Source organism: Salmo trutta, chromosome 14 (genome assembly GCF_901001165.1).
Source record: "Salmo trutta chromosome 14, fSalTru1.1, whole genome shotgun sequence".
NCBI classification, from domain to species: Eukaryota; Metazoa; Chordata; class Actinopteri; order Salmoniformes; family Salmonidae; genus Salmo; species Salmo trutta.
In genome coordinates, this window is record NC_042970.1 from 32,365,620 (window position 1) to 32,388,088 (window position 22,469).

Below are 22,469 nucleotides of genomic sequence, written 5' to 3' on the forward strand. Positions count from 1 at the left end.
CAGGGAAAATTTATGGTGAAGTAAAAGTTGTCAAAAATATAAATAGTAAAGGACAGATACCCCAAAAACTTCTTAAGTAGTACTTTAAAGTATTTTTACTTAAGTACGTTACACCACTGCTGTGCTGACCAAGTATGAATTATGCACTCTGATGGTTGAATGAAACAGTGTTTGTAAATGAGAAATTATGAATAATATTAAAGGACTTCAAAGGTAGATTCTGTTATTGAGAGGTTTATTAAGTTTCCCCAGAAATCATATTCTGAAACTGTCAATCACTATACATGACGTTGCCAAGATTGTACATTTCCAAGTACCATTTTTTCAGGTTTTATTCCCATTTATCAACCGTTATGAGAGAGTTGAATTATACATACTAATTGTAACCAACTTATCTTGTCAATCATAAAATCTTGGCAATAGCTAAATATCTCACCTATGAACAATCTGATATGTTTATTCCATCAAGAACATGTGGACATCTTGAGCTTGCCTGATCTGACCCGAATATTGGCTTATTTGTATTGGGTCTCTTGTAATTACATTGTAGTACACCACTACTGATGACTGAAACAAAGTCAAAGGAGAGAGGATTGGGGGACAGTAGTAATTGCAGGAATAGAAAAACATATTTATTCTTATGCAACAGTCTAACTTAATCAGTTCTTAGAGGTTAAGAGGGTCAACATAGATAAGCCTGCTTGTATTGATAATTGTTTTACTAGAATTCAGTCATATGAAACTAAAATGTAATGTTTGAGCTGTATGGTGGGTGGGGTCTCTAGATCTGTCCAATTAACCTTGCTAATTAGATTGATGGCATACATAGCTATACCTTTAATAATTGTTATACCTGGTACCAACCAGACTGACAACATAGTGGGCTAAGATATGATCAATTATTGACTCCTACGACCTACACTAGACTGTTACAACCATGACTAATTGAATCTGTGCAAAGAATATTCATGCATTTATTCATTCATCCGAGTAGTAACAACACTGCCATCAAGTGGAGTCTTGCAAATGGCAGGGATTGAAAGATTTCATATGAACTCGCAAAGTGTCAGGTCTAGGATCAGTTTACCTTTCCAGAAACAATTAGGAAACGACGCAAGATCTGACCTTAGATCAGTTTGTAGGGTCAATCATCCTCCCCCTCAGTGTGCCCTTGATTTTGGGATGCCTTGAAGAATATTTGCTTGACATTTTTTTCTCATCACCAAAGACCCCAACCAATGAATCAATCACAAATGTCCCTTTGACGTCTAATCAGTCACGTGGATTTTGCTCATCAGTGCGCACGTGGCTGTTTTACAGTTAACTAGCTACTTTCTGTCATCAGAATTCTAATAGAAGGTATAGTTGTTAAACTAGCTAGCTATATAGTCTCCGATTGAATTGCATTTCGAATAAATGTTTTGTTAATATTTGATCAGTCTTATATCAGATGTTATAATAGGTAATGTACCCATTTTGATGATAACAAAGTGATGTGATCCAAGCTAACATATTAAGCTAGGTATCTAGGTAGGTAACATTAGCTAGCTAGGTTAGGTAGTAACTGAGTTAACGCATGGTAGCAGAACCCTGCAATTTACATGTCAGACCGAGTTTTACTAGCCACAGAATCCAGACCAGAGAAGTGGCTTTAACATGTGAGAAAGAAACCCATGTTGATTTCTGAAGGTTCGTTAGGTAGCTAGCTAACAAGCCTGTCTGTAGTCGAACACTTCACGTCTTAAAACAGAACGGAAACTTTGTTATCTTTTTTCCTTCTGTGATTTCATTAGGGAGAGATGATGCCTCTGTGCTCACCCTCTTGGAAAGACAAATGGAGAACAAAGTTTCAGGTCTGTTTCTACAGAAAATAACATAATTCGTTTGGAAGAAACAGCTCTGCAGGGTAAAACTTAACTTTAACAAATTGTTGTTTATTGGTGTTTTTCAAATTGTGATGTCTGATACATTGGGAAGATACAAATCACTGAACCTCATGCTTGTTCTGAAGACAATTTGAAGGTATTGTTTGACTTGAGTGACTAATAATGCAGACATCTTTTTTACTTGTATTTTTGACTAGGGTGTCTGATATGGACAGCAACAACAGAGAGAAGGTGAAGTTTGACTGGCTACGGACAACACTCGGCTCGCCTACAAAATTCCGCAAGAGCAATGGTGAAACACCCGAGCCCACCCGCTGGAGTGTGTCGCCCAGTGAGGTTTTGACTTCCCCTGATCTGGACGTGTCGGCTGGTCTGGGAGAGCTGGAGGACATCTCCCTAGACACACCCAAGAGAAAGGAGGTCACCTCGCAAGACGACCCCAGCGGGAGCAACCTCTTCACAGGGAAAATCAAGGGGCTCAGGAATCTCTCCAGAAAATGTCTGAAAGATCTCACTCCCTCCGAGTCCAAGGTAAATCATGACTGTGGACTCTGCTAAGCAATTCAATGCACGGACCATTGCTCTGTTCTCCGAAATGTCATCTTTCTTTGCCTCCTCTCCTACATGAACTCAGATGGCCAGTGTTACATGTTATTTACTGGTGTTGCTTCCATTGGATATATGTATGTCAATTTTGTTTTTTCCTTAGGCGGTACTCAAGGACACAACATCCCAGTCAGAAAACCGTGTCGCCTCACCTACACCTTCAGCCTGTGGTCTGAAGAGGAAAGACCGGACACCACAGGAGGGGTCGAAGGCCATCTACCTGAAGGCTTTGACCGCTGCTATCAGGGGAAGAGGAGAGAAGCAATCCCCGGCCAAAGCGACCGCCGAGATAAGCCCTTCTTTTGCCAAGAAGTCATCCACAAAAAAGAACCAGTCTTTGGACACAGCCAACGACGACATGCCCAGTTTAGAACCAGACGACTGCATGGCTCTTGACTTGGACTGCTGCTCAGCCCAGTCAGAGAACGAGTCAGAGGACATGGCTCCCCTCGAGGGCGGAGACTACTATTTCCGCCCAATGGTGTTTGAGGAAACGGGGACACAGGATGAGAACACGGGTCTCAAAAAAGACACAAGGGTGAGTCACAGGAAAAAAGGTTCCAAAGGTTGTTTAGCAGGAATTGACATGTTTAGTATGGATAATTGGTTGGGGGGGTGAAGATGAATATTTTGTTCCGGAACCTATATTATTATTCAATAGCGATATCTCCCTATTCTCTCCTTTTCCATCTCAGAGTGTGGTGCTGAAAAGGGATGACTCCCCTGATTGGTCAGATGTTGAGGACCCTGTGGTGGTGGAGACCTTCTCCCAGGAGGAGTCTCCATCGCATTCCAATGCCAAGGTGGAGCCCAAGAGAGAGGTCAGCAGCAGTGACTCCTCCTTACCTGCTCTGGACTACATTCCTAACTCTCTACTTTACTTCACGAAGCCTCAAACATACCACCCAGACACCTGGAAACTCAACTTTCCTGCTGTGAATGCTCAGAGTGGTAGCATTACAGCGCCTTCTCTCACCTCCCCCTCTACAAACAGACTGAATGATGTTGTTCAGCCACCCAGTGAGAGCCCAGCTCAGCCCTTCCCTCAGTCATGGAGGACGGTGTTAATTTCCTCCAAGCAAATCCCCCCAGAGAAGCCGAACAGTGCACAGCCACCTCCCCCCGGGACACCCAGGACTGGCATGGGGGGCATCGGTGCCCCGCACTCCCCCAGCAGTGTCTCCTCCTCCCCAGACCCCTTTGCTCTGTGGGTGCCTGCTATTCGCTCCAGCAACACTTCGCCTGCTACACACAAAATCCACCCCCTGTTCTCCAGTCCCTACCGCCTCTGTGAACAGACCTTCCGAAGGTACTCTGACGGAGGCCCCTCCTTTCCCTCTTCCTCCCCCTCCAGGTGCTATGACAACAGCACCACCACCAGGAGAATGTCAGTGGGGGTGGAGCCTATCTGGGCATGCGACCTCTCCCAGCGGAGGGCGAGCCAACATGGCTTCGTGGACACCCACTGCCACCTGGACATGCTGTGGGGCAAGCTGGGCTTCCGGGGCACCTTTGCCCGCTTCCGCAGCCTGCACCAGAGCAGCTTCCCGACGGATTTTCACGGCTGCATCGCCGACTTCTGCAACCCTCGGATCATGGTGCGGGAAGCGCTGTGGGAGGGCCTGCTGGCGGAGGAGCTGGTCTGGGGGGCGTTCGGGTGCCACCCCCACTTCGCCAAGGAGTACTCTGAGGCCCACGAGCGTAGTATTCTAATGGCCATGCGACACCCTAAAGCTATAGCCTTTGGCGAGATCGGCCTGGACTACTCCCACAAGAACTCCACCAACACATGCAGGCAGAAAGAGGTATGGTCAGAGCTTCATTTTCTCCCTCTCATTCAACTGACCCATTTGAAGTAGTTAATAAGCTGCTACTTGGTTGAGGTAGTGATGGTGTGTTTGGCGCCCCCTGTAGGTGTTTGAACGTCAGCTGAAACTGGCTGTGGCTATGAACAAGCCTCTGGTGATCCACTGCAGGGACGCAGACGATGACCTGCTGCTCATCATGAAGAAGTGTGTGCCCCAGGACTACAAAATCCACAGGTCAGTGTCTACATGTGTGTGACTGTGTGATACTGTTCATGGGGGAATTCCACAGTAACAGAATTACAATTTGACTGTTTTTTTTGTTTCACTTTTAAAATGTGTGCTGAACAAAAACCATTGATTTCAAAGTTTAACAATCCATACAAGTCTATAGATGGGTGAGCATCAGAAAAACGATGCGCACGCTTCAGTGGGGCAGAAGCCTGTGTAGTGATTCTGGATGGCCAGATGGCTATCAACAATGACAAGAAGCTGCCATGTAGGTTTCTTGTTCTTGATGTCTTGTTTTGACAGATGTCACGTCCATGCTAATATGGCAAAACAATTTGCTAGCTAGATGAGCAACAACTAGCAATGTATTTGAGAAGTGCTCATTCCGCAAATGTATGTTTTCAATAAACACTGGAGACTATCTATAGTTTACATGTTGTCAACAGTCTTAAGCCAACCTCGTCTGTTTTGCCCCATGTCGGTTTTGTTGCTAAACAACCAACCCGTCTATACACAAGGACTACTTTGAACAACTTCCACAGAAAAATTTGCAAAAACAAATTTAGTAGAAGAACTGTGCAGATGATAACTTTGCTAACAGAATTATGGTAAAATCTCCTTCAGTGTTTTATGCGACCACCTTTTCCAAAAACTTAAATATCTGCTTTGTGTTTTAACTACAGTAAGTGAAGTGGATTTACATCATAGGTCCCTGATCTGTACTACACAGAAATGCATATGAATTTCATTCTCCATGTTTCACAAGTTTGGATATTGCAGCACAGTAGAGTAAGAGTACGGTAGAGTGGATTACAGTATAATTTAGTACATTACAATATACTGTACTCTACTTTTTACTGTATTGTACTAATGTATTGGATTGTACTCTACTGTGCTCTCACTGTACTATGCTGTCCAAACTTGTGAAACATATCTATGATAGGTTCAGATTTGGTCCGGTCCATCTGTGGACGTTAACATTAACGTCAGGGTGGACTGACCAAATTTCAACTACTTTTCAATGTCAATGGTCGACCGGTGTCAGTCAGTGCTCAGTGGGTGAGGATGCTGGTAACAATAAATGGAGAAAGAGGGGGCTCATGGGTAGGTGTCGGTAAGAGCTGGGGGAGGTGACATTCACTGGAGAGGGAGTGGTTGTCGAGACAGACGGTTTTAACACCTGGTTTAACACGAAGCAGCCACAAACCAAACAGTTATGAGCTGAACATAACAGTAGGCCAGTGGAAAGGAAAACAGTAGCAGGTGACACAACTTGTGGTTTGTGGCTGCTATGATTTCCCATTGTAGCCAATTCAGTTTCTGTAATTCCATTACTGTTTTGGTAATTCTGTTACTAATTTTGTAACAGAATGACGAGTTTTAATCACGTAATAATTTATAAGAGAATTTGAAATCAGTAAAATCACTAACTAATTGGTAGGTCTACCATTACTTGTTATAAGTCTGAACTTTCATTATCTTCCCTCATGAGGGAGAGAAATAAGAAAATATCTTAAAGAGATTCTCCAGTACTTTTGTATTCTTTTTAGCCAGTAGTTCTGAAAGTAGCGCCCACGAGCCAAAAGTGGTCCCTGAAAAAAATCATATGTGCACCGTGTCATTGCTCTCGTTCTCGATCTACTGTGTGTGATTCTTGCTAGCTGTCACTCAAATGGCGAGGGGCTGGAACTCAAATTGCTAGGGACTGGTCCACATGGGGGGGAAATGTAGGGGAAGTGGTGCAACACAGCTTCCAGAAAACAGTCGCTTTCAAACTAAGGATTTTGTGGCTAATTGAGGTAAGTCAGTAATTCTGCTCATAGATTATGCATGCATGAACTACACATTGTGGCATCCAGCCTAAAGCAGGAGGTAAAAAAAATCTATACTTACTAGTCGCCAAAGTACTGGAGCATGTCTTAAAACATTTGTTTTTGGTAACAGAATCACAAGGCAATGTTTCTTAAACTTAGACTTACATTTGCCTTTCTTTTCCACAGACACTGTTTCACCAACAGTTACCCGGTGATCGAGCCCTTCCTGAAGGAGTTTCCCAACCTGTGTGTGGGCTTCACAGCTCTCATCACCTACCCCAGGGCATACGAGGCCCGTGACGCGATCCGCAAGATCCCCCTCGACCGCATCCTCCTGGAGACAGACGCACCCTATTTCCTGCCCCGACAGGTACACACAAACACCACACGACAACACACATTTGGGAGGTTCGACGGGCACCGATTCACAAGCTAGGCGTATAGAGGTGAAAGTTTAAGGCTGACAGTGCATGTATGTAAATCGTTTCTGTTTTCTGTGTACCGGTAGGTTAGTAAAGATGTCTGTAGGTTTGCCCACCCAGGCATGGGTATTCACACCCTGCGTGAGATCAGCCTTCTGAAGGGAGAAAGCATCACCACGGTGCTCGCCACGATCCGACGCAACACCACCCAGCTCTACGGCATATGACCACCACCACGACAGGGAAGGTCACCACGGAGGCCATGACTACCACCCTTGTAGGCATGGAAAGTACAAGGTGTAGCTGTCGTAGTGACCTGACACACACTCGGTCTCCTCAAACATAGGCAGCCTCATGGAGGAGAGAATTGTGTTATCGACGGTTCACATTAAATAGTAATTGTAAATCAATATATAGAAAAAATCAACTATGTTTTCCAAACTGGTTTTGTTTGCAGCCTGTGGCATTTAACGTCTGAAAATATATTTTTGGTAGTTAACGCATTGCAGACAAATGTATATAAGAGAAAAAAGGATGTAGTTGTCAAGCTTTGTTTTAGCTGGCCCCAAGCCCTTGCATATTTTTAGGAGTTAAGTCTGAAACAGAGGCTAGCAGGCTTTAGGAGCATGAAATGCTCAGTTTGAGCATCACTCTGTTTTAAAAGATCCCAATGGTTCCAGCAACTATGATCTCACCCTGAACATAAGGCTCCATATGCGTTGACTGGAATCCAAATCTTTATTTTATTTTTACATATATATTTTTTATTAGATTTGATGGAAGCTTTAATTTGTTTAATTTTGGTGTTTGTAATCATTTAACTCTACCTTTTTGTTCTGCATTTCTTTTCCTTCTGTCTGCATGTTGTTTTGCTGACTTGTGAAATGGTTTGGTTTTGATTTAGCCAATGTAGAAGCCTTCCTTCCCTTCCTGGTTCCTTCCTCACTATCAAAGGCTGTTATGTACTCAATTAAAAGCTTATTTTTACTTTCTCATGGTTTTTCTGTGAATTGATACATGAGCACATTGGTCCTTTGAATACAGCTCTTTCTCTCCAGCGCCCCTCATTACATTCCTCTCCTGTCAAGAACATGGAGTCTGCTGCATTAGGCCAATTTACTCTCAACAGGTAAATACCTCTGAGGGTGCTGGTGTATTCAGTGGTTGGTAATGGTAGAACAAGCCTGTTATGTGCAAAGGCATTTTTTTTTTAAAGGTTAATACTTTACTCTTGAACTTATACCTTAGTTCCACGGGTGTCACTTCAGTCAGTGTTTATGTGTATTTTGATGGGAAGGAATTGTGTATGCTTCAAGTCTGATACACTATAAGGAAAGATGTTAAGCATGTAAATGGGTTGCAGGGGTTTGTATAGACTAGAGGGAAACTGAGTAGAATGTCCGTAAAGGGCCTTGTCTTATACAGATTTCTGTAGTGTTTTGTATGGGGGGGAACCAGGCTAAACTTCTCCGGCGTTAGGGAGAAATAAGGTTTATTTCCAGATTTAATTGAGACATGAAGTGGCTGAGTGGCTTATCCATTAGCAACTTCCTGTGAGCAGTCAGAGATGGGTTAAGAAAGAGAGTTTAGCTTCAGCACATCCATTTGAGAATGATTGACAGGAGCACCCAGTGACACATCCAGAGAGACACTACCATCACACCAGATCAAGGTGGAAAAGCGGCTAGGACAATGGGTTCAATGTGTGAATGGTACCTCTACTGAACCCAGAGAAACTCATGATTTTGAGTTATTCATAGACACGTCTCCCATGTAATTGTTTTGTGTTCTACTTGAGCCTGTTGTATATAGGTCCGGATATGCGAGTACACTCTTGTAGGAAGGGCAGCCTGGAGTTGCAGAGAGACGAGGCCTTCTAATACAACCTAATAAAACACGTGGCCCACAGTGCACTGCCAGAGGTGCCGTAGTTCCCCAAGTCTGAGTAGAAGCTGTTTCAGCTGACCTGAAACAGATATTAAACAAGACACTAAGAGAGGAGGGTTCTTTCCTTCAATGAATACATGATCATAATTTAGCATGTTTCACAGGGTTATGTCAAGCGTCCTATTCACTGCACTGTGACTAATCTGACCAGAACAAATGAGTTATACTTGCAGGAAACAGCTGAGGGGACTTATAAGAATAATTATTTCTGGCAGATTTAGTGAGCTCGATGGGCTGTTTCATATTCTCCTGACGCTCAAATTCAGATTTTTTTGCCATTATGAGCCGCGACCTAAGAAAGTCTGGTTACTAGAGAACTCTGAAGATTAAGATGAGAGATCTGTTCAAAGACCCAAAATGACCCAGGGAGTAATGAAGCAGTGTTATTTTATTCATCTTTTACAATTCAAACGATGTTCACACAGTAAATCAGGTATAAGACAAATCGGGAAAAGAAAGTTGGAGAACAGGAAATGGGAGGTTCTTTGTATTCCGTGTCTATGCCAAGTTGTGATCATTCTGAAACACAAAAACATGATTTTAAACAATGCTGCTCTGGAACATTTAACGCACTCTGCTGTCTGTCTGATGGTTTAGATTTGACAGATGACTGTTCTTTGGCTCCAAATATGGTTCATTCCAAATATGTGCTAATGAGTTGTTATAGCTACCATCATGAACAGACAGTGTATCTCTATCCAGTGGCAACCTGTCATTCAGGGCAGGTGGCTCTGAGCCCCACCTGTTTAGCAAAAAAATGAATATACACTACCGTTCAAGCAATTTTTTTGTCCATTAAAATAACATCAAATTTATCAGAAATACAGTGTAGACAGTTAATTTTGTAAATGACTTGTAGCTCGAAACAGAGGCCCATTATCAGCAACCATCACTCCTGTGTTCCAATGGCATGTTGCATTAGTTAATCCAAGTTTATCATTTTAAAAGGCTAATTGATCATTAGAAAACCCTTTTGCAATTATGTTAGCACAGCTGAAAACTGTTGTTCTGATTAAAGAAGCAATAAAACTGGCCTTTAGACTAATTGAGCATCTGGAGCATCAGCATTTGTGGGTTCGGTTACAGGCTCAAAATGTCCAGAAACAAAGAACTATCTTCTGAAACTCGTCAGTCTATTATTTTTCTGAGAAATTAAGGCTATTCCATGTGAGAAATTTCCAAGAAACTGAAGATCTCGGTCAATGCTGTATACTACTCCCTTCACAGAACAGTGCAAACTGGCTTTAACCAGAATAGAAAGAGGAGTGGGAGGCCCCGGTGCACAACTGAGCAAGAGGACAAGTACATTACAGTGTCTAGTTTGAGAAACAGATGCCTCACAAGTCCTCAACTGGCAGCTTCATTAAATAGTACCCGCAAAACACCAGTCTCAACATCAACAGTGAAGAGGCAATTCCGGGATGCTGGCCTTCGAGGCAGAGATGCAAAGAAAAAGCCATATCTCAGACTGGCCAATAAAAATAAAAGATTAAGATGGGCAAAAGAACACAGACACTGGACAATTGTTCTGAATTCTGTTGCTGTACATTTTAAAAGTACTGAACAGATAGTTATATTGACTACGTCTGTCTTAGCTCGCTCATTAATGTCTTACTCGAAATTACGCATTACCTCTTATCCGTTCCCTTGTATAATAGTATGTACATCTCAATTGTCAGTAGAAACCACATTTGTTTAAGCAAGTCAGCCATATCAACTGTTTTTAAAAAATATGTAGCAAATGAGGCTGAATGAACTGTTTCGCTGACAGACAAGGCTCAGCTGATAACCAGGTGTAGCAGTGGTAAGGCGTTGGGACTGCTGTTGGGACTCTGCTATTGGGACAGCTTTATGTAGGCACTAACAGTTTGTGGGCACCGTTTGTCACCGTTATAGTGCAATTAATATCTTGTTTAGTGTTGTGTAGTGGCTTTGCTGGTATGCATTAAATAAAAAGTTGAGTTTGCCCCACCAAGATTTACAGGCTAAAATCGCCACTGTCTCTATCCAACTAGAGTAGTAGTGCTGTATGTAAGTTCAAATGTCATCGCATGGCACCTGCAGTGGCAGTGTCTCCCAGGACATCCTGCAGGATCTTCTGCAGCACGGCACCATACTCCTGGAACTCCTCCTCACTCATGGTGATGCCCATCTCAAAAGGAGCCTTGATCTGAGAACAGGGAGAGCTGATCAGTATCCAAATTAAACCTAGCCCTTAACATCCCTTGGCATGTTATGTAGTTTTGAAAGCAATAGATAGGGATAAGCAATATGTTAATAAAGCCATTTTAGACCCTTTTTTTAATTTCACCTTTATTTAACCAGGTAGGCTAGTTGAGAACAAGTTCTCATTTACAACTGTGACCTGGCCAAGATAAAGCAAAGCAGTGCAACACGAACAACAAACAGAGTTACACATGGAATAAACAAACGTACAGTCAATAACACAATAGAATTTTAAAAAAGAAAGTCTATATACAGTGTGTGCAAATGGCGTGAGGAGGTAAGGCAATAAATAGGCCATAGTAGCAAGTAATTACAATTCAGCAAATTAACACTGGAGTGATAGATGTGCAGATGATGATGTGCAAGTAGAAATACTGGTGTACAAAAGAGCAGAAAAGTAAATAAAAACAATATGGGGATGAGGTAGGTAGATTGGATGGGCTATTTACAGATGGGCTATGGACAGCTGCAGCGATCGGTTAGCTGCTCGGATAGCTGATGTTTAAAGTTAGTGAGGGAAATATAATTCTCCAGGTTCAGTGATTTTTGCAATTCGTTCCAGTCACTGGCAGCAGAGAACTGGAAGGAAAGGCAGCCAAGGGAGGTGTTGGCTTTGGGGATGATCAGTGAGATATACCTGCAGGAGCGCGTGCTACGGGTGGGTGTTGTTATCGTGACCAGTGAGCTGAGATAAGGCGGAGCTTTACCTAGCAAAGACTTATAGATGACCTATTTTTAAGAGGTAAATCTTTGTGTCACTTACTGTATTGTGTTTGTCTTCCTGGTGAAGGGGACCCTCAAACAGCTCAGCAAAGCTTTCAATGTCTCGCCGACCAACTCGAGGGGGCTTCCCTTTACCCTGCAGGGCCAGGCCACGACAGTGAGTCACACACTACCTTATTCACACATTTACTATAACATTACTCACACACATTTTACACACAATTCATAGACCTTACTCACAAATACACACGTCTGCTACACCTTACCTGTCTTACCTGTGGTTTCTGGGAGGGGCTGAGGAAGCTGGACCCTCCACTGACTGACTTGGCCCACAGAGCCAGAGTACACAGCATCAGTATCATGAGACCTGTGTTTCTCTTCAGTAGCATGATGAATGGCTGTCTGAGCTTCGTGGAGAGAACTCACCAAATACAAAGTAACAACATTTTAAAGCACTGTATATTGTGATGCTTTTACCCAAAGCATTCCTATGGCACAATGTAAATTACATTTAGCTTGTGTTTAAATTAATCGAGATACCAAACCTAAATATAATCTCCTCTGACATCTTATTTATTGAAAATGAATTGTTATACTCACCAGATATACCTTTGACATTGATATGGTTGGACTATGGCCTCTTTCCACCTTATATACCTATTCTGATGTTTACCTCTGAGACATTTGGAATCCAAACACATATTTGCTTCCATGTTTGCACATTAAAGCAAATACAGTCATGGTTGATGGAAATGGCAATAGATGGATTGTTCAAATGTTTGAATAGATAAAAGAACAAGAATAGCACAGTTGCAACCTGATAACAGAAATGTTCTGGCTGATTATCACCTTTAATCATACTATTATGATGACACCACACTGTCATGTGGGCTTTAGACCCTTTTAGAATGTGTACCCATACCTGAGCAACTGTTTGCTGGTCCATCAACAGAAACATTCTGCATTTCCTGAGTCTACAATAGACATATTCACTGTCCTATGTACTGAAATATGCCAAGAACACATTATCTCAACTTTCAGTTATTCCGTTCTTTGTCAGCTGTAATTGGCAGAATGTTGTGCATCATTATAAGCATCGAAATTGTATATTTATGTTAATAAGATAATATATATATATTTGATCTTTAACTGCATTGTTGGAAAAGAACCAGTAAGTAAGCATTTCACTGTTAGTCTGCGCCTGTTGTTTACAAAGCATGTGACAAATAACATTTGATTTGATACCTGAGACATAGTAAAAGAACAATCTCTGTCTATACTTGCAGTCTGATATACATATACATATATTACATAACTGCATGTTCAAGAGCCTAAATCCATTATAACCAGAAACGAATTATGCCAACATTGAAAGCATCAATATTTGTTTTAAAGACTGCCAGTTGCTTACTCCACACCGCTAGGTGGCAGTCCTGAATCTACTTAGCTAGCTACCCCTAAAATATCACGTGACCCAAACAACATGGCTGCTTCGGAGTTGTAGATTGGTTGCCTTTCGCTAGCTAGCTGACTTTGAGCTAATATATCGAAATCTAACAACCATGGATAAAAAGAAAAAGCAATATGCAGTGACTGCTTCATCGTTGACTTGTTTACAATAATTCATATTGTGACATTTTCTGTCAGCAGTGTGTAAACCAAAGCTAGCTGGTTAGATAACGCCGGTAACTTATCTAGCCAGCACGCTAACACATAGCAAGCTAGGATACTGTACTATACTCTTTTCTCAGCAGCTGGTTGATCTCAAAGCTGAACTCTACAGGAAACAAGAGCAATTCAAACATGAAAAATGCCAAGATGCTGGGACTAGTGCCAAATCCCCCAAAAGCAAGGTATACATTGAACTTTGTACAATACAGAGACACGTAATCAACCTACTTCGCCTCCATAACGTCCATTGGGTTATTGTCACTGTGTAGAAACGTAATGTATGGATCAAACAGAATGAGGGTGTTTAAGCTCAGGCACAGAAAGATGTGGAACAGGTGGCAGAGGAAGAGAACAACCTTGACAAAGCAAAGTGATTACAAAGTGATGTACTTCACACCAACAACATATTTTATACACCATCACTGCCTTCTATTAGAGCTCATTGCTGTTTGCCATGTCTCTCTTTATCCACAGCTGCAAGCTAGAAGAGAAAGCTAAACTGTATGCGCAGATGACCAAAGGAGACTTTCCTGGTATAGTTTTGTAATTCGTTACACTGGTCAATTAATGCTGTCATATTCTGTATGTAAGGTTGACATGTGAAGGCCCTGCATAGACCATATGTATTTCTCACATTGGAATTACAGTCCTCTTTTCTATTGTGTCAGATGAGGAGACACAGGGACTTTTCCTGGTGGATTTGACCCAGAATCATGCCCAATGAGAGAGCAAGAGAACCCCTCCCCCAACCCACCCCCTGAGAACCCAGGCAAGGAGTGGTAATGTCTGCACAGCACATGAAGCCCCAAACTACTGTATCTCTCATCTATAGCAGAGGCAGAGTATTGGACTGTAGATGTCATTGAGTGGTCGAGGGTTAGAAATTGAAGAAGCCGTTGTCTGATTCCTCCTTAGGGTGGACGATCTTGGAGATGCATGAAGAAAGACCTACCAGGGTTCAAGAAAATGGACCAAGACTTTCAGGGAAAAGGTTATATTTTACTCTGATCAAACATGGAAGTGAATGTAAGTTTGTTCATAGAAGAAGATGTTAGTGACAATACTGTTCTGAGCTTCTTTTTTTAATGTTTGTACTCAGACGTGACCCGGCTGAGAAGGACCGACTGTCAGAGGACATGCGTAGAGAGCTGCAGAGGCAAGCCTGGGAGAGGGAGGAGGCCATGAACAGGCCTGTGGGACGAATCCACAACGAGGACATCAGGGAGCAAGGTTGGCATGGCACTGGTTTCATAAATACAGTAATCAAACTGTGTTTACTGTACTTTTTGAACCAAACCCTGAGAGGTGTGTTCTCTGCAGATTGACTTGTCTCTTCTCTGATCTCTCGCCTCTTCCTCCATCTCTCACACTGCTACTTTTCCTCCCTGTTCTCTGTGTCTGTCCATGTCAGAGGCCCGTGAGCTGGGTGTGGGCTACTTTGCATTTTCTCAGGACCAGGAGCAGCGCAGGAAACAGAGACATGCTCAGACACCAGGTGAGTTACTCTCAGCCTCCGCAACCCCTGAGATTAGGATCTTCTTATATTACTTATCAGTTCATTTAAATGACCGAGTTTGAAGCAGATTGTCGACGTTAATTCAATTTTTTATTTAGATTAATTATCTTTCTCCTTTTCTCTCCCTCTCTTTCTCTCAGATGACAGACCAGCGCAGTAAGAGGGAGCAGTTGAAGGAGAAGAGGAAGGCTCTGCTGAACGCTCAGTTGGCCAAGGTGAGGCAAAGGAAGATGAAGACTAAGCTGGACGGAACACAGGACGACCAGGGAGCTGGACACAACCAAGGTTAGAGGAACCTCCCACAATAATACAGCACTGGGGACAATGATACCTGATCACGCTAGATTGTATGGCTATGACTGTATACTGCTCTATGTATATACTTTGGAGTGTAGTGACTACAGGTTTAACCAAGGACTGCTCGCTGTAATCAAGGCCTGTCAGATCATCTCTGGTAATTTCCTCCAGTGAGACACTAAAGAGTGTTATGCTGCCTGGAGGGTTAGATCATTAACTAACTGTCTTCTCTTTTTTCAATGACAACACTCCTTTCCTAGTGGACTAGTTTGGCGAGTGGACGAGTCGGTGGCAGGATGATAGGGAGTCAGAGTTCACTCCTCCCTCTGTGTACTTCAGCGACGATAAGAGACAGGGCTACGGGAAATGGGCCAAACGGGAGCAGGACAAACCCAAAATGGCCTTCAAGTGGTCAGAGGGGCAGCGTGGAGGGCATAAGGAGCCACCCCAGGCCAAGCCCAAAAGTTGTTCTTTTCCCCAGCCCCAGTCAAGTACCCCTGTACCCTCTCAACCCACACCATCCCCTGGTCAGCCCCAAAAATTACCTCCAGCCCCTCAGTGCCCCCGTCAACCCCCACCTCAGTACCCTCCCAACAGCCCCAACCCCAAAACACACCACCCCCACCAACACACCCTCAGTTTGCTTCCCTATTTCAGTCCCAATTTGCACCTCCACCCTTTCACCTTCAGTATCTTTCTCCACCTCAACTTCAGTATGCAGCCCCACCTTACTGCCCATCTCAGTACCCCCCCCACACAGCCCCAAACTCAGCCCCAGTGCCCCCCTCAGCCCCAGCTCCCTTCCCAGAGCCTGGATGACATGCTGTCCTTCAACAAGAACTCTGCTAGATACTCACAGACCGGCCTCGCATAGGTGACACACACACACACCTGTATTAAACTAACCCAAACACACAAACAACGTCGATGTGTGTTAGACTATAGTGACATTACCATGATCTTTAAACCCCTCATAGGGCACCAAAGAGAAGGACCCATTTTCCTAATCTGATCTTGGATTTAGACTGGTGATCTTGTTCATGTGTGGTGATTGTGTGTTTTGAGTGACAGGACAATACCGAGGATCAGCCACGATGCAATAGGTGTTTTCTGGGTAAGTACAGGCATTGAGACGTCTCTGGAAGCTTGTCATTATATTCAAACATGCAATTAATTACCTGTTATCATTTAAATGGATCTATGGAATATATATTCAGGGTTGGACATAGCTTTAAGTGAGGAAGGTTTGACTGACATGCTCTAGATGGCGCTGTGCCCATTTACCATTGTTTTATGAGCCACCAGACTCCGTGTAGGTGTGTTCAGAATGTGTAATGTTGAATGTTTTAAATGTTTTTCAATCCAACTGAGTACTCACTGGCCTGGCATGAACTCCTCTGGTCCATTTCATGCGCTTAACAAGGAGGCAGGTGTGTTTGTCCCATCAGGAAGACAGGTCAGGGAAATGACGTGGAAAATGTTTAGCTTCTTCAAACAGTGAATGAAAGGGAACTTTAATATTTCTCATCATTAGATTGTATTAAAGAGTTATTTATGCCATGTGAGTTTATTATTTATACATATACACACAAACACAGATAATCACAATCATATAAACTTTACCAACAAGGCTTGGTAAGCAAGCCAATGTTTACATTTTGTACCACTTATTCCATGTTTAAACCGTTTTGAATGCACCTCTGAAGTACTGTAGATCAGGTAAAATCACCACTGTTTTTCCTTTTGCAAATAACTTTTTTTCCCCTCCAACTTTTCATATTTTTATATATCTCACCACTAAAAGGCAGTGTAATATGTGCTTACTGCTTACACGTAATTCCTTTAATTTCAGTATGCCAATATGAATTATGAGGACAATTATTTTAATACCCTAAAAATATATTTTACATTTCAATCATTAATTTAATTAAATGTTATCGATGCAAATGGTTCCATATCATTTCAGTATTCATTGAAATTGTGTTGTTACAATAAAAATAATCATATTGCAGTAGCAGGTAGGCCGCTGATGACATCATCATGTAACAGGACTTTCTTCAATGATGGGTGCATTCGTAAATTCGCTCTGCCTGTGTACTCCGATTTCAGAGCACTCTCGTCTGAGTGTGCCAGAGCGTGGACTTAACTGATGAATTGACGAACGCTCAACACCCGTTGAATATGGCCGGTGTCAGTAAGCGTCAACAAAAAAGTGTAATTAAATTGTTGCCAGCAGCACAGGTACAGTCACAACGCTCTGGATAACAGCCTAAACAGCTCTGCTAGGGCGAGTAAAATGGTCAGAGTGATGTGTTCTGTAAATTATAGCCAACGTTAGCCAGTTAGCTTGGGTGCTTGACCGCCGTTGTGAGGTCAGAACGCTCGGATCAACACTACTCCTCGGCCAGCCCAGTGTGCGTTCTGAACGCACCCAAAAGCGAAGCGGTACAACGGCACAGTGCGCGTTCTGGCACTCCAGAGTGAATTTAAGAACGCACCCAACATCACAAAAGTTGTCTCAAATATGATAAGTAAAGTACAGATACCCCAAAACACTACTTAAGTATTACTTTAAACTATTTTTTTACTGAAATACTTTACACCACTGCAAATAAATGGCTTTTGTCTTAATATTGTGCTGTGTTGTTTCAACAAACGAGGGAGCAACATGGCGCCAAGACCAAGAAAGGGGGTGAAAAAAGACCATGCAGGAGGTAGAGAGAAGTTTGTTGGAAGGCCCAAGGAGGAGCATGCCCAAGAAGACCAAGAGAGAGTTTAGTTTATTAGCATCCCCATAAGCTTCTGCACTTTTTTAAAACCTTTTATTTAACTAGGCAAGTCAGTTAAGAACAAATTCTTATTTTCAATGATAGCCTAGGAACAGTGGGTTAACTGCCTTGTTCAAGGGCAGAATGACAGATTTTTACCTTGTCAGCTTGGGGATTCAATCTTGCAACCTTTCGGTTACTAGTCCAACGCTCTAACCACTAGACTACCTGCCGCCCCACATGCAGCAGCAACTCTTCCAGAGGGTCCACATAAAACATACATAACAGACATAAGATATGACATTAAATTCAAAGTAAAAGTTGTACTATTTACACACTATTCATATTCTTATATACAGTACAGTTAAATGAGATTTAGAAAGAGGAGAGGCGCTTTGATACAATTGGTTGTTTTTTAAAGCTAAACTTGCTTTAAAAAACATTAACCTCTGGTGGCAGAGCATTCCATTCCAACTGAGTGACGCATTAAATCTGTTTTTGGTTTGGGTACAGTGAAGAAACCCATTGTGGCGTGTCTGGTTGGGTATATATGTCTGAAGTGTATGCAAATCTACTGAACAAAAATATAAACAACAATTTCAACGTTTCTCCACACAAAAGGGCTTTATTACAGACAAAATACTCCCCAGCATCCCCCCCTCCCCCGATGATCCCGCAGGTGAAGAAGCTGTCTGTTGAGGTCCTAGGTTGGCGTGGTTACACGTGGTCTGCGGTTGTGAGACTGGTTGGACGTACTAACAAATTCTCTAAAACGACAGAGGCAGCTTATGGTAGAGAAATTAACATTCAATTTTCTGGAAACAGTTCTGGTGGACATTCCTGCAGTCAGCGTGCCAATTGCACACTCCCTCAACTTTAGACATCTGTGGCATTGTTTGCGTGACAAAGCAACACATTTTAGAGTGACCGTTTATTGTCCCCCAGCCCAAGGTGCACCTGTGTAATGATCATGCTTTTTAATCAGCTTCTTGATATGCCACACCTGTCAGGTGGATGGATTATCTTGACAAAGAATAAAATGCTCACTAACATGGATGTAAACAAATTTGTGAGAAATAAGCCTTTTGTGTGTATGGAACATTTCTGTAATCTTATTTCCAGCACATGTTGCATTTGTATTTTTGTTCTATATATATATATATATATATATATATATATCAATCAAAATGTCTTACCTGCATGTGACTGTAGGATTTGGAAAAAGTCAAGTTTTGGTGCTTCGGAAAAAGACATGTCCTCTTAAAACTGCTTTAGGACAGTTCGAAATTTACTCGGGTTGGAGTGCTTGTCCAAAAGAGTGAAATTTATGTTCAACATTTTGCAGGTTTTTCTATATAATGTCTTCCATATAGCCACATTTCCTCATCTGCTTGCATGCACCTCCCCTATAAAGGTGTTTTGGTCCCTCCCTTATGCACTACTCTTTACCAGTCAATTATCTATCCTGTCCTCTATCCATAGTGACAATAGTGGTAGGTGGATGTTTCTCCAGATCTGCAGGATGCAAACTAGCAATCATATCACACACAAAGTCATTCAATTCTGCACAAATGTTCTATATAAATCCAAAAGGCCAGGTCTGTCATTGCGCATGAAAGAACAATGAAGACATGCAGCTTTAAAAGGTCCTCAATTGATCTTGTTTAGGGACAATACAATTATCACAAAAGCCCTGTTATTTGAATTTCATTCCATTTGGATTTGTTGTTGGTCTCCTCTGGACAGATTATAGAAAGGCACAGTAGCTGCCCAGTCTGGCTGTATTTTCACTTCTGATGTGCTGTCTGTTGCCAATCATCATTCTCACAAATCGTCCTCTATAGTGTGGCCACATAGGCCTATGCTCCCAGCATGCCCAGTTATTCAGGAAAGCTTAACACATGTTCTGCCTCCTTTCCGATCCAAGTGGCTATTCCTAGACCTAGAACCTAACGCTTCAATATAGACTAAATATTTGTCATTTAACTTTTAAAATGAATGATCTTTTATGTGTGGCATAAACACAACTAACCACAATGTTTTAATCTGATTACTGGTAGGCTACTTAAAAAGTGTCCTGCAGGCTACCTGCAGATCTTCACCCACTGCGCAATGGCCATTCCATTCATGGAAAGGGACAACTGTTACAAAACACCAAAAAGTTTAATAACATTCAAAGATTGTAAAACGTTCGATACTGAGTAGGGAGGGATGTATTTTGTCAAGATTGACATTACTTGATTGTGGTGTTGAAAACTCAAACCGTGATAAGCGCTCAAAGTAATCGGTATGCAGTTATATGTTGCTTATTGTTGTGTGTGATGCATTGCCACAGAAACCTGTTGGTGGAAAATTTGTTGCATATATTTTATATAATTATAAATATAGCATCAAAATGTTGAAAATCTCATTTCCCCCTAGCTGATCATTGCCTTTAGCCGGCTCTGATTGTAGTGTAATCAAATCAAACTTTATTTGTCACATGCACCGAATACAACGAGTGGTCTCCTTACTCCTTACCGTGAAATGCTTACTACAAGCCCTTAACCAAAAATAACAATGATAATAAAAAGTAACACAGTAACATAACAATAACGAGGCAATATACAGGGGGTACCGAGTCAGTGAGCGGGGGTACAGGTTAGTGGAGGTAATTTGTACATGAGGCAGGCAGGGAGAGTGAGCTTGACCGTAGGGGCTGGCAAACCCTCAACCTACTGGCCCGTTAGCCCTGCATGGCATTGACTATGCCACAAAACTATGCTGAAGTGGTGAAATCAATATCCACATATATAAACACAGGGTTCTTACAGTTGTTATTTATGGTAGTACATTTTTGTTGAGGCTGGTGTTTATATAATTTTACAGTACAAGGAGGGTTTTTAACGTTGGAGAGAGGGATACATTTATTTTATGACACCTCGACTTGGACCAGCACCACTGGTAGATAGATGTCTGTTGCTAGGCCTGTTAGGCCTCTCTGTTAGGCCTCACCTGTTAGGCCTCTCTGTTAGGCCTCACCTGTTAGGCCTCTCTGTTAGGCCTCACCTGTTAGGCCTCTCTGAAATGTTGTTTCTCTTTAATGTCTACTTATGGGCAGACAGCCCAGAGGTTCGAACACCTGCAGCATTCCTGTGGATATACTTTTTGGTTTCAAGTATTACCACCATTCATGACACCAGCTATTCTGTTGTTGTTATACAGTATTGTACATTTTCTGTTTTGTCTGAGATTTTATGTTTTGTGTTTCTGATGTTCATGGCTGCTACTTTCAAAGATTGACCTAATGACACAGACCTCCAGCCATCAATGGATGGTCTCTCAGAGAATATCATGAAACGTGGTTTTTATGTTGACTCATAACCGCCCATTAATAAATCATGACTCACCGTTTAACGTGTTCTAGAACTCTTTTCATTGTTACCAACATGTCCCTGTTGAAGAGCCATGGAGAGGGTTAGATCATTGAGGTTTCTGCATTATATCAACCCAGAGCATATCGGACTGCTTTTCTCCACCGTATCTCCCGATTCCTATCGCAAGCTCTAAACCTTTACTCTGGATCATCGCAGTTAGCTAGCTGCTATCCGAGAGGCTACTCCTGGCTAACGTCTCTGTCCCGAAGCAAGCACCAGTTAGCCTGGAGCTAGCCTCGAGCTAGGCCCATTCTCCTGGCTAGCCGAAGAGATCTATCAAGCAATTCCTGGGCTTCAATTGCCTCTTTTGCCAGTTGGCCTGGACCCTTTTCTGTCGACACAGAACCCCGCCAATCTATCACGACTGGTCTACCGACGTAACCGTCTGAGGGGGTTTCTGTCCCGAAACAAGCACAAGTTAGCCTGGAGTTAGCCTCGAGCTAGGCCCATCCTCCGGCTAGCTGAAGAACTCCATCAGATAAACGCTGGGCTTCAATACCTATTTGCCAATTGTCCTGGACCCTTTGCTGCCGAAACGGGGCCCCGTTAGGACATCTACTTTTGTGCATGACACAAGTAATTTTTACAACAATTGTTTACAGACAGATTATTTCACTTATAATTCACTTCATCACAATTCCAGTGGGTCAGAAGTTTACATACACTAAGTTGACTGTGCCTTTGAACAGCTTAGAAAATTCAAGAAAATGATGTCATGGCTTTAGAAGCTTCTGATAGGCTAATTGACATCATTTGAGTCAATTGGAGGTGTACCTGTGGATGTATTTCAAGGCATACTTTCAAACTCAGTGCCTCTTTGCTTGACATCATGGGAAAATCAAAATAAATCAGCCAAGACCTCAGAGAAAAAAATGGTAGACCTCCACAAGTCTGGTTCATCCTTGGGAGCAATTTCCAAACGCCTGAAGTTACCACGTTCATCTTTACAAACAATAGTACACAAGTATAACACCATGGGATCATGCAGCCGTCATACCGCTCAGGAAGGCGACGCGTTCTCTCTCCTAGAGATGAACGTACTTTGGTGCGAAAAGTGCAAATCAATCCCAGAACAACAGCAAAGGACCTTGTAAAGATGCTGGAGGAAACAGGTATAAAAGTATCTATATCCACAGTAAAA

General features: G+C 42.4%; 3 protein-coding genes across 10 annotated transcripts; 2 read left to right on the top strand and 1 right to left on the bottom strand.

Moving 5' to 3' along the window:
* Window positions 1-1,187: 1,187 nt before the first annotated feature.
* Window positions 1,188-7,756, top strand: tatdn2 (TatD DNase domain containing 2). 7 transcript variants are annotated; one of them, XM_029775353.1, is made up of 8 exons: window positions 1,188-1,359; window positions 1,794-1,906; window positions 2,084-2,417; window positions 2,596-3,030; window positions 3,188-4,297; window positions 4,407-4,534; window positions 6,529-6,712; window positions 6,851-7,756. In XM_029775353.1, the coding sequence occupies exons 3-8, from the start codon at window positions 2,094-2,096 to the stop codon at window positions 6,989-6,991; spliced, it is 2,322 nt and encodes a 773-aa protein (XP_029631213.1). In that variant the 5' UTR covers window positions 1,188-1,359; window positions 1,794-1,906; window positions 2,084-2,093; the 3' UTR covers window positions 6,992-7,756. The 7 variants fall into 7 exon arrangements, with proteins under 7 accessions (XP_029631213.1, XP_029631218.1, XP_029631215.1 ...); XM_029775358.1 differs by having other exon boundaries at window positions 1,794-1,853; XM_029775354.1 differs by lacking the exon at window positions 1,188-1,359 and adding an exon at window positions 1,377-1,462.
* Window positions 7,757-9,081: 1,325 nt separating this feature from the next.
* Window positions 9,082-12,266, bottom strand: ghrl (ghrelin/obestatin prepropeptide). Of its 2 annotated transcripts, none has more exons than XM_029774092.1 (5): window positions 12,261-12,266; window positions 11,936-12,081; window positions 11,701-11,796; window positions 10,770-10,881; window positions 9,082-9,230 (listed from the first exon to the last, which is right to left on the bottom strand). In XM_029774092.1, the coding sequence occupies exons 2-5, from the start codon at window positions 12,047-12,049 to the stop codon at window positions 9,226-9,228; spliced, it is 327 nt and encodes a 108-aa protein (XP_029629952.1). In that variant the 5' UTR covers window positions 12,050-12,081; window positions 12,261-12,266; the 3' UTR covers window positions 9,082-9,225. The 2 variants fall into 2 exon arrangements, with proteins under 2 accessions (XP_029629952.1, XP_029629951.1); XM_029774091.1 differs by having other exon boundaries at window positions 11,927-12,081.
* Window positions 12,267-13,222: 956 nt separating this feature from the next.
* On the top strand, window positions 13,223-16,704 carry LOC115147799 (coiled-coil domain-containing protein 174). The gene is given in 12 exon segments (XM_075074228.1): window positions 13,223-13,249; window positions 13,337-13,513; window positions 13,601-13,701; window positions 13,806-13,864; window positions 14,000-14,052; window positions 14,247-14,325; window positions 14,433-14,561; window positions 14,743-14,806; window positions 14,808-14,826; window positions 14,988-15,132; window positions 15,329-15,348; window positions 15,413-16,704. Coding segments are annotated over 12 exon segments (1,479 nt in total). The 3' UTR covers window positions 16,019-16,704.
* The last annotated feature ends 5,765 nt before the right edge of the window (window positions 16,705-22,469 follow it).

What these genes read in the sequence shown, in the direction of transcription:
- ghrl (XM_029774091.1), bottom strand. Translation starts at nt 12,049, where the DNA reads ATGCTACTGAAGAGAAACACAGGTCTCATGATACTGATGCTGTGTACT. An exon ending in AGAAACCACAGGTAAGACAG is followed by an intron (nt 11,797 to 11,926) that starts GTAAGGTGTAGC and finishes CTGGCCCTGCAG; the next exon opens with GGTAAAGGGAAGCCCCCTCG. An exon ending in AGGAAGACAAACACAATACA is followed by an intron (nt 10,882 to 11,700) that starts GTAAGTGACACA and finishes CCCTGTTCTCAG; the next exon opens with ATCAAGGCTCCTTTTGAGAT.
- tatdn2 (XM_029775353.1), top strand. Translation starts at nt 2,094, where the DNA reads ATGGACAGCAACAACAGAGAGAAGGTGAAGTTTGACTGGCTACGGACA. An exon ending in GTCTCAAAAAAGACACAAGG is followed by an intron (nt 3,031 to 3,187) that starts GTGAGTCACAGG and finishes TTTCCATCTCAG; the next exon opens with AGTGTGGTGCTGAAAAGGGA. An exon ending in CAGGACTACAAAATCCACAG is followed by an intron (nt 4,535 to 6,528) that starts GTCAGTGTCTAC and finishes TCTTTTCCACAG; the next exon opens with ACACTGTTTCACCAACAGTT.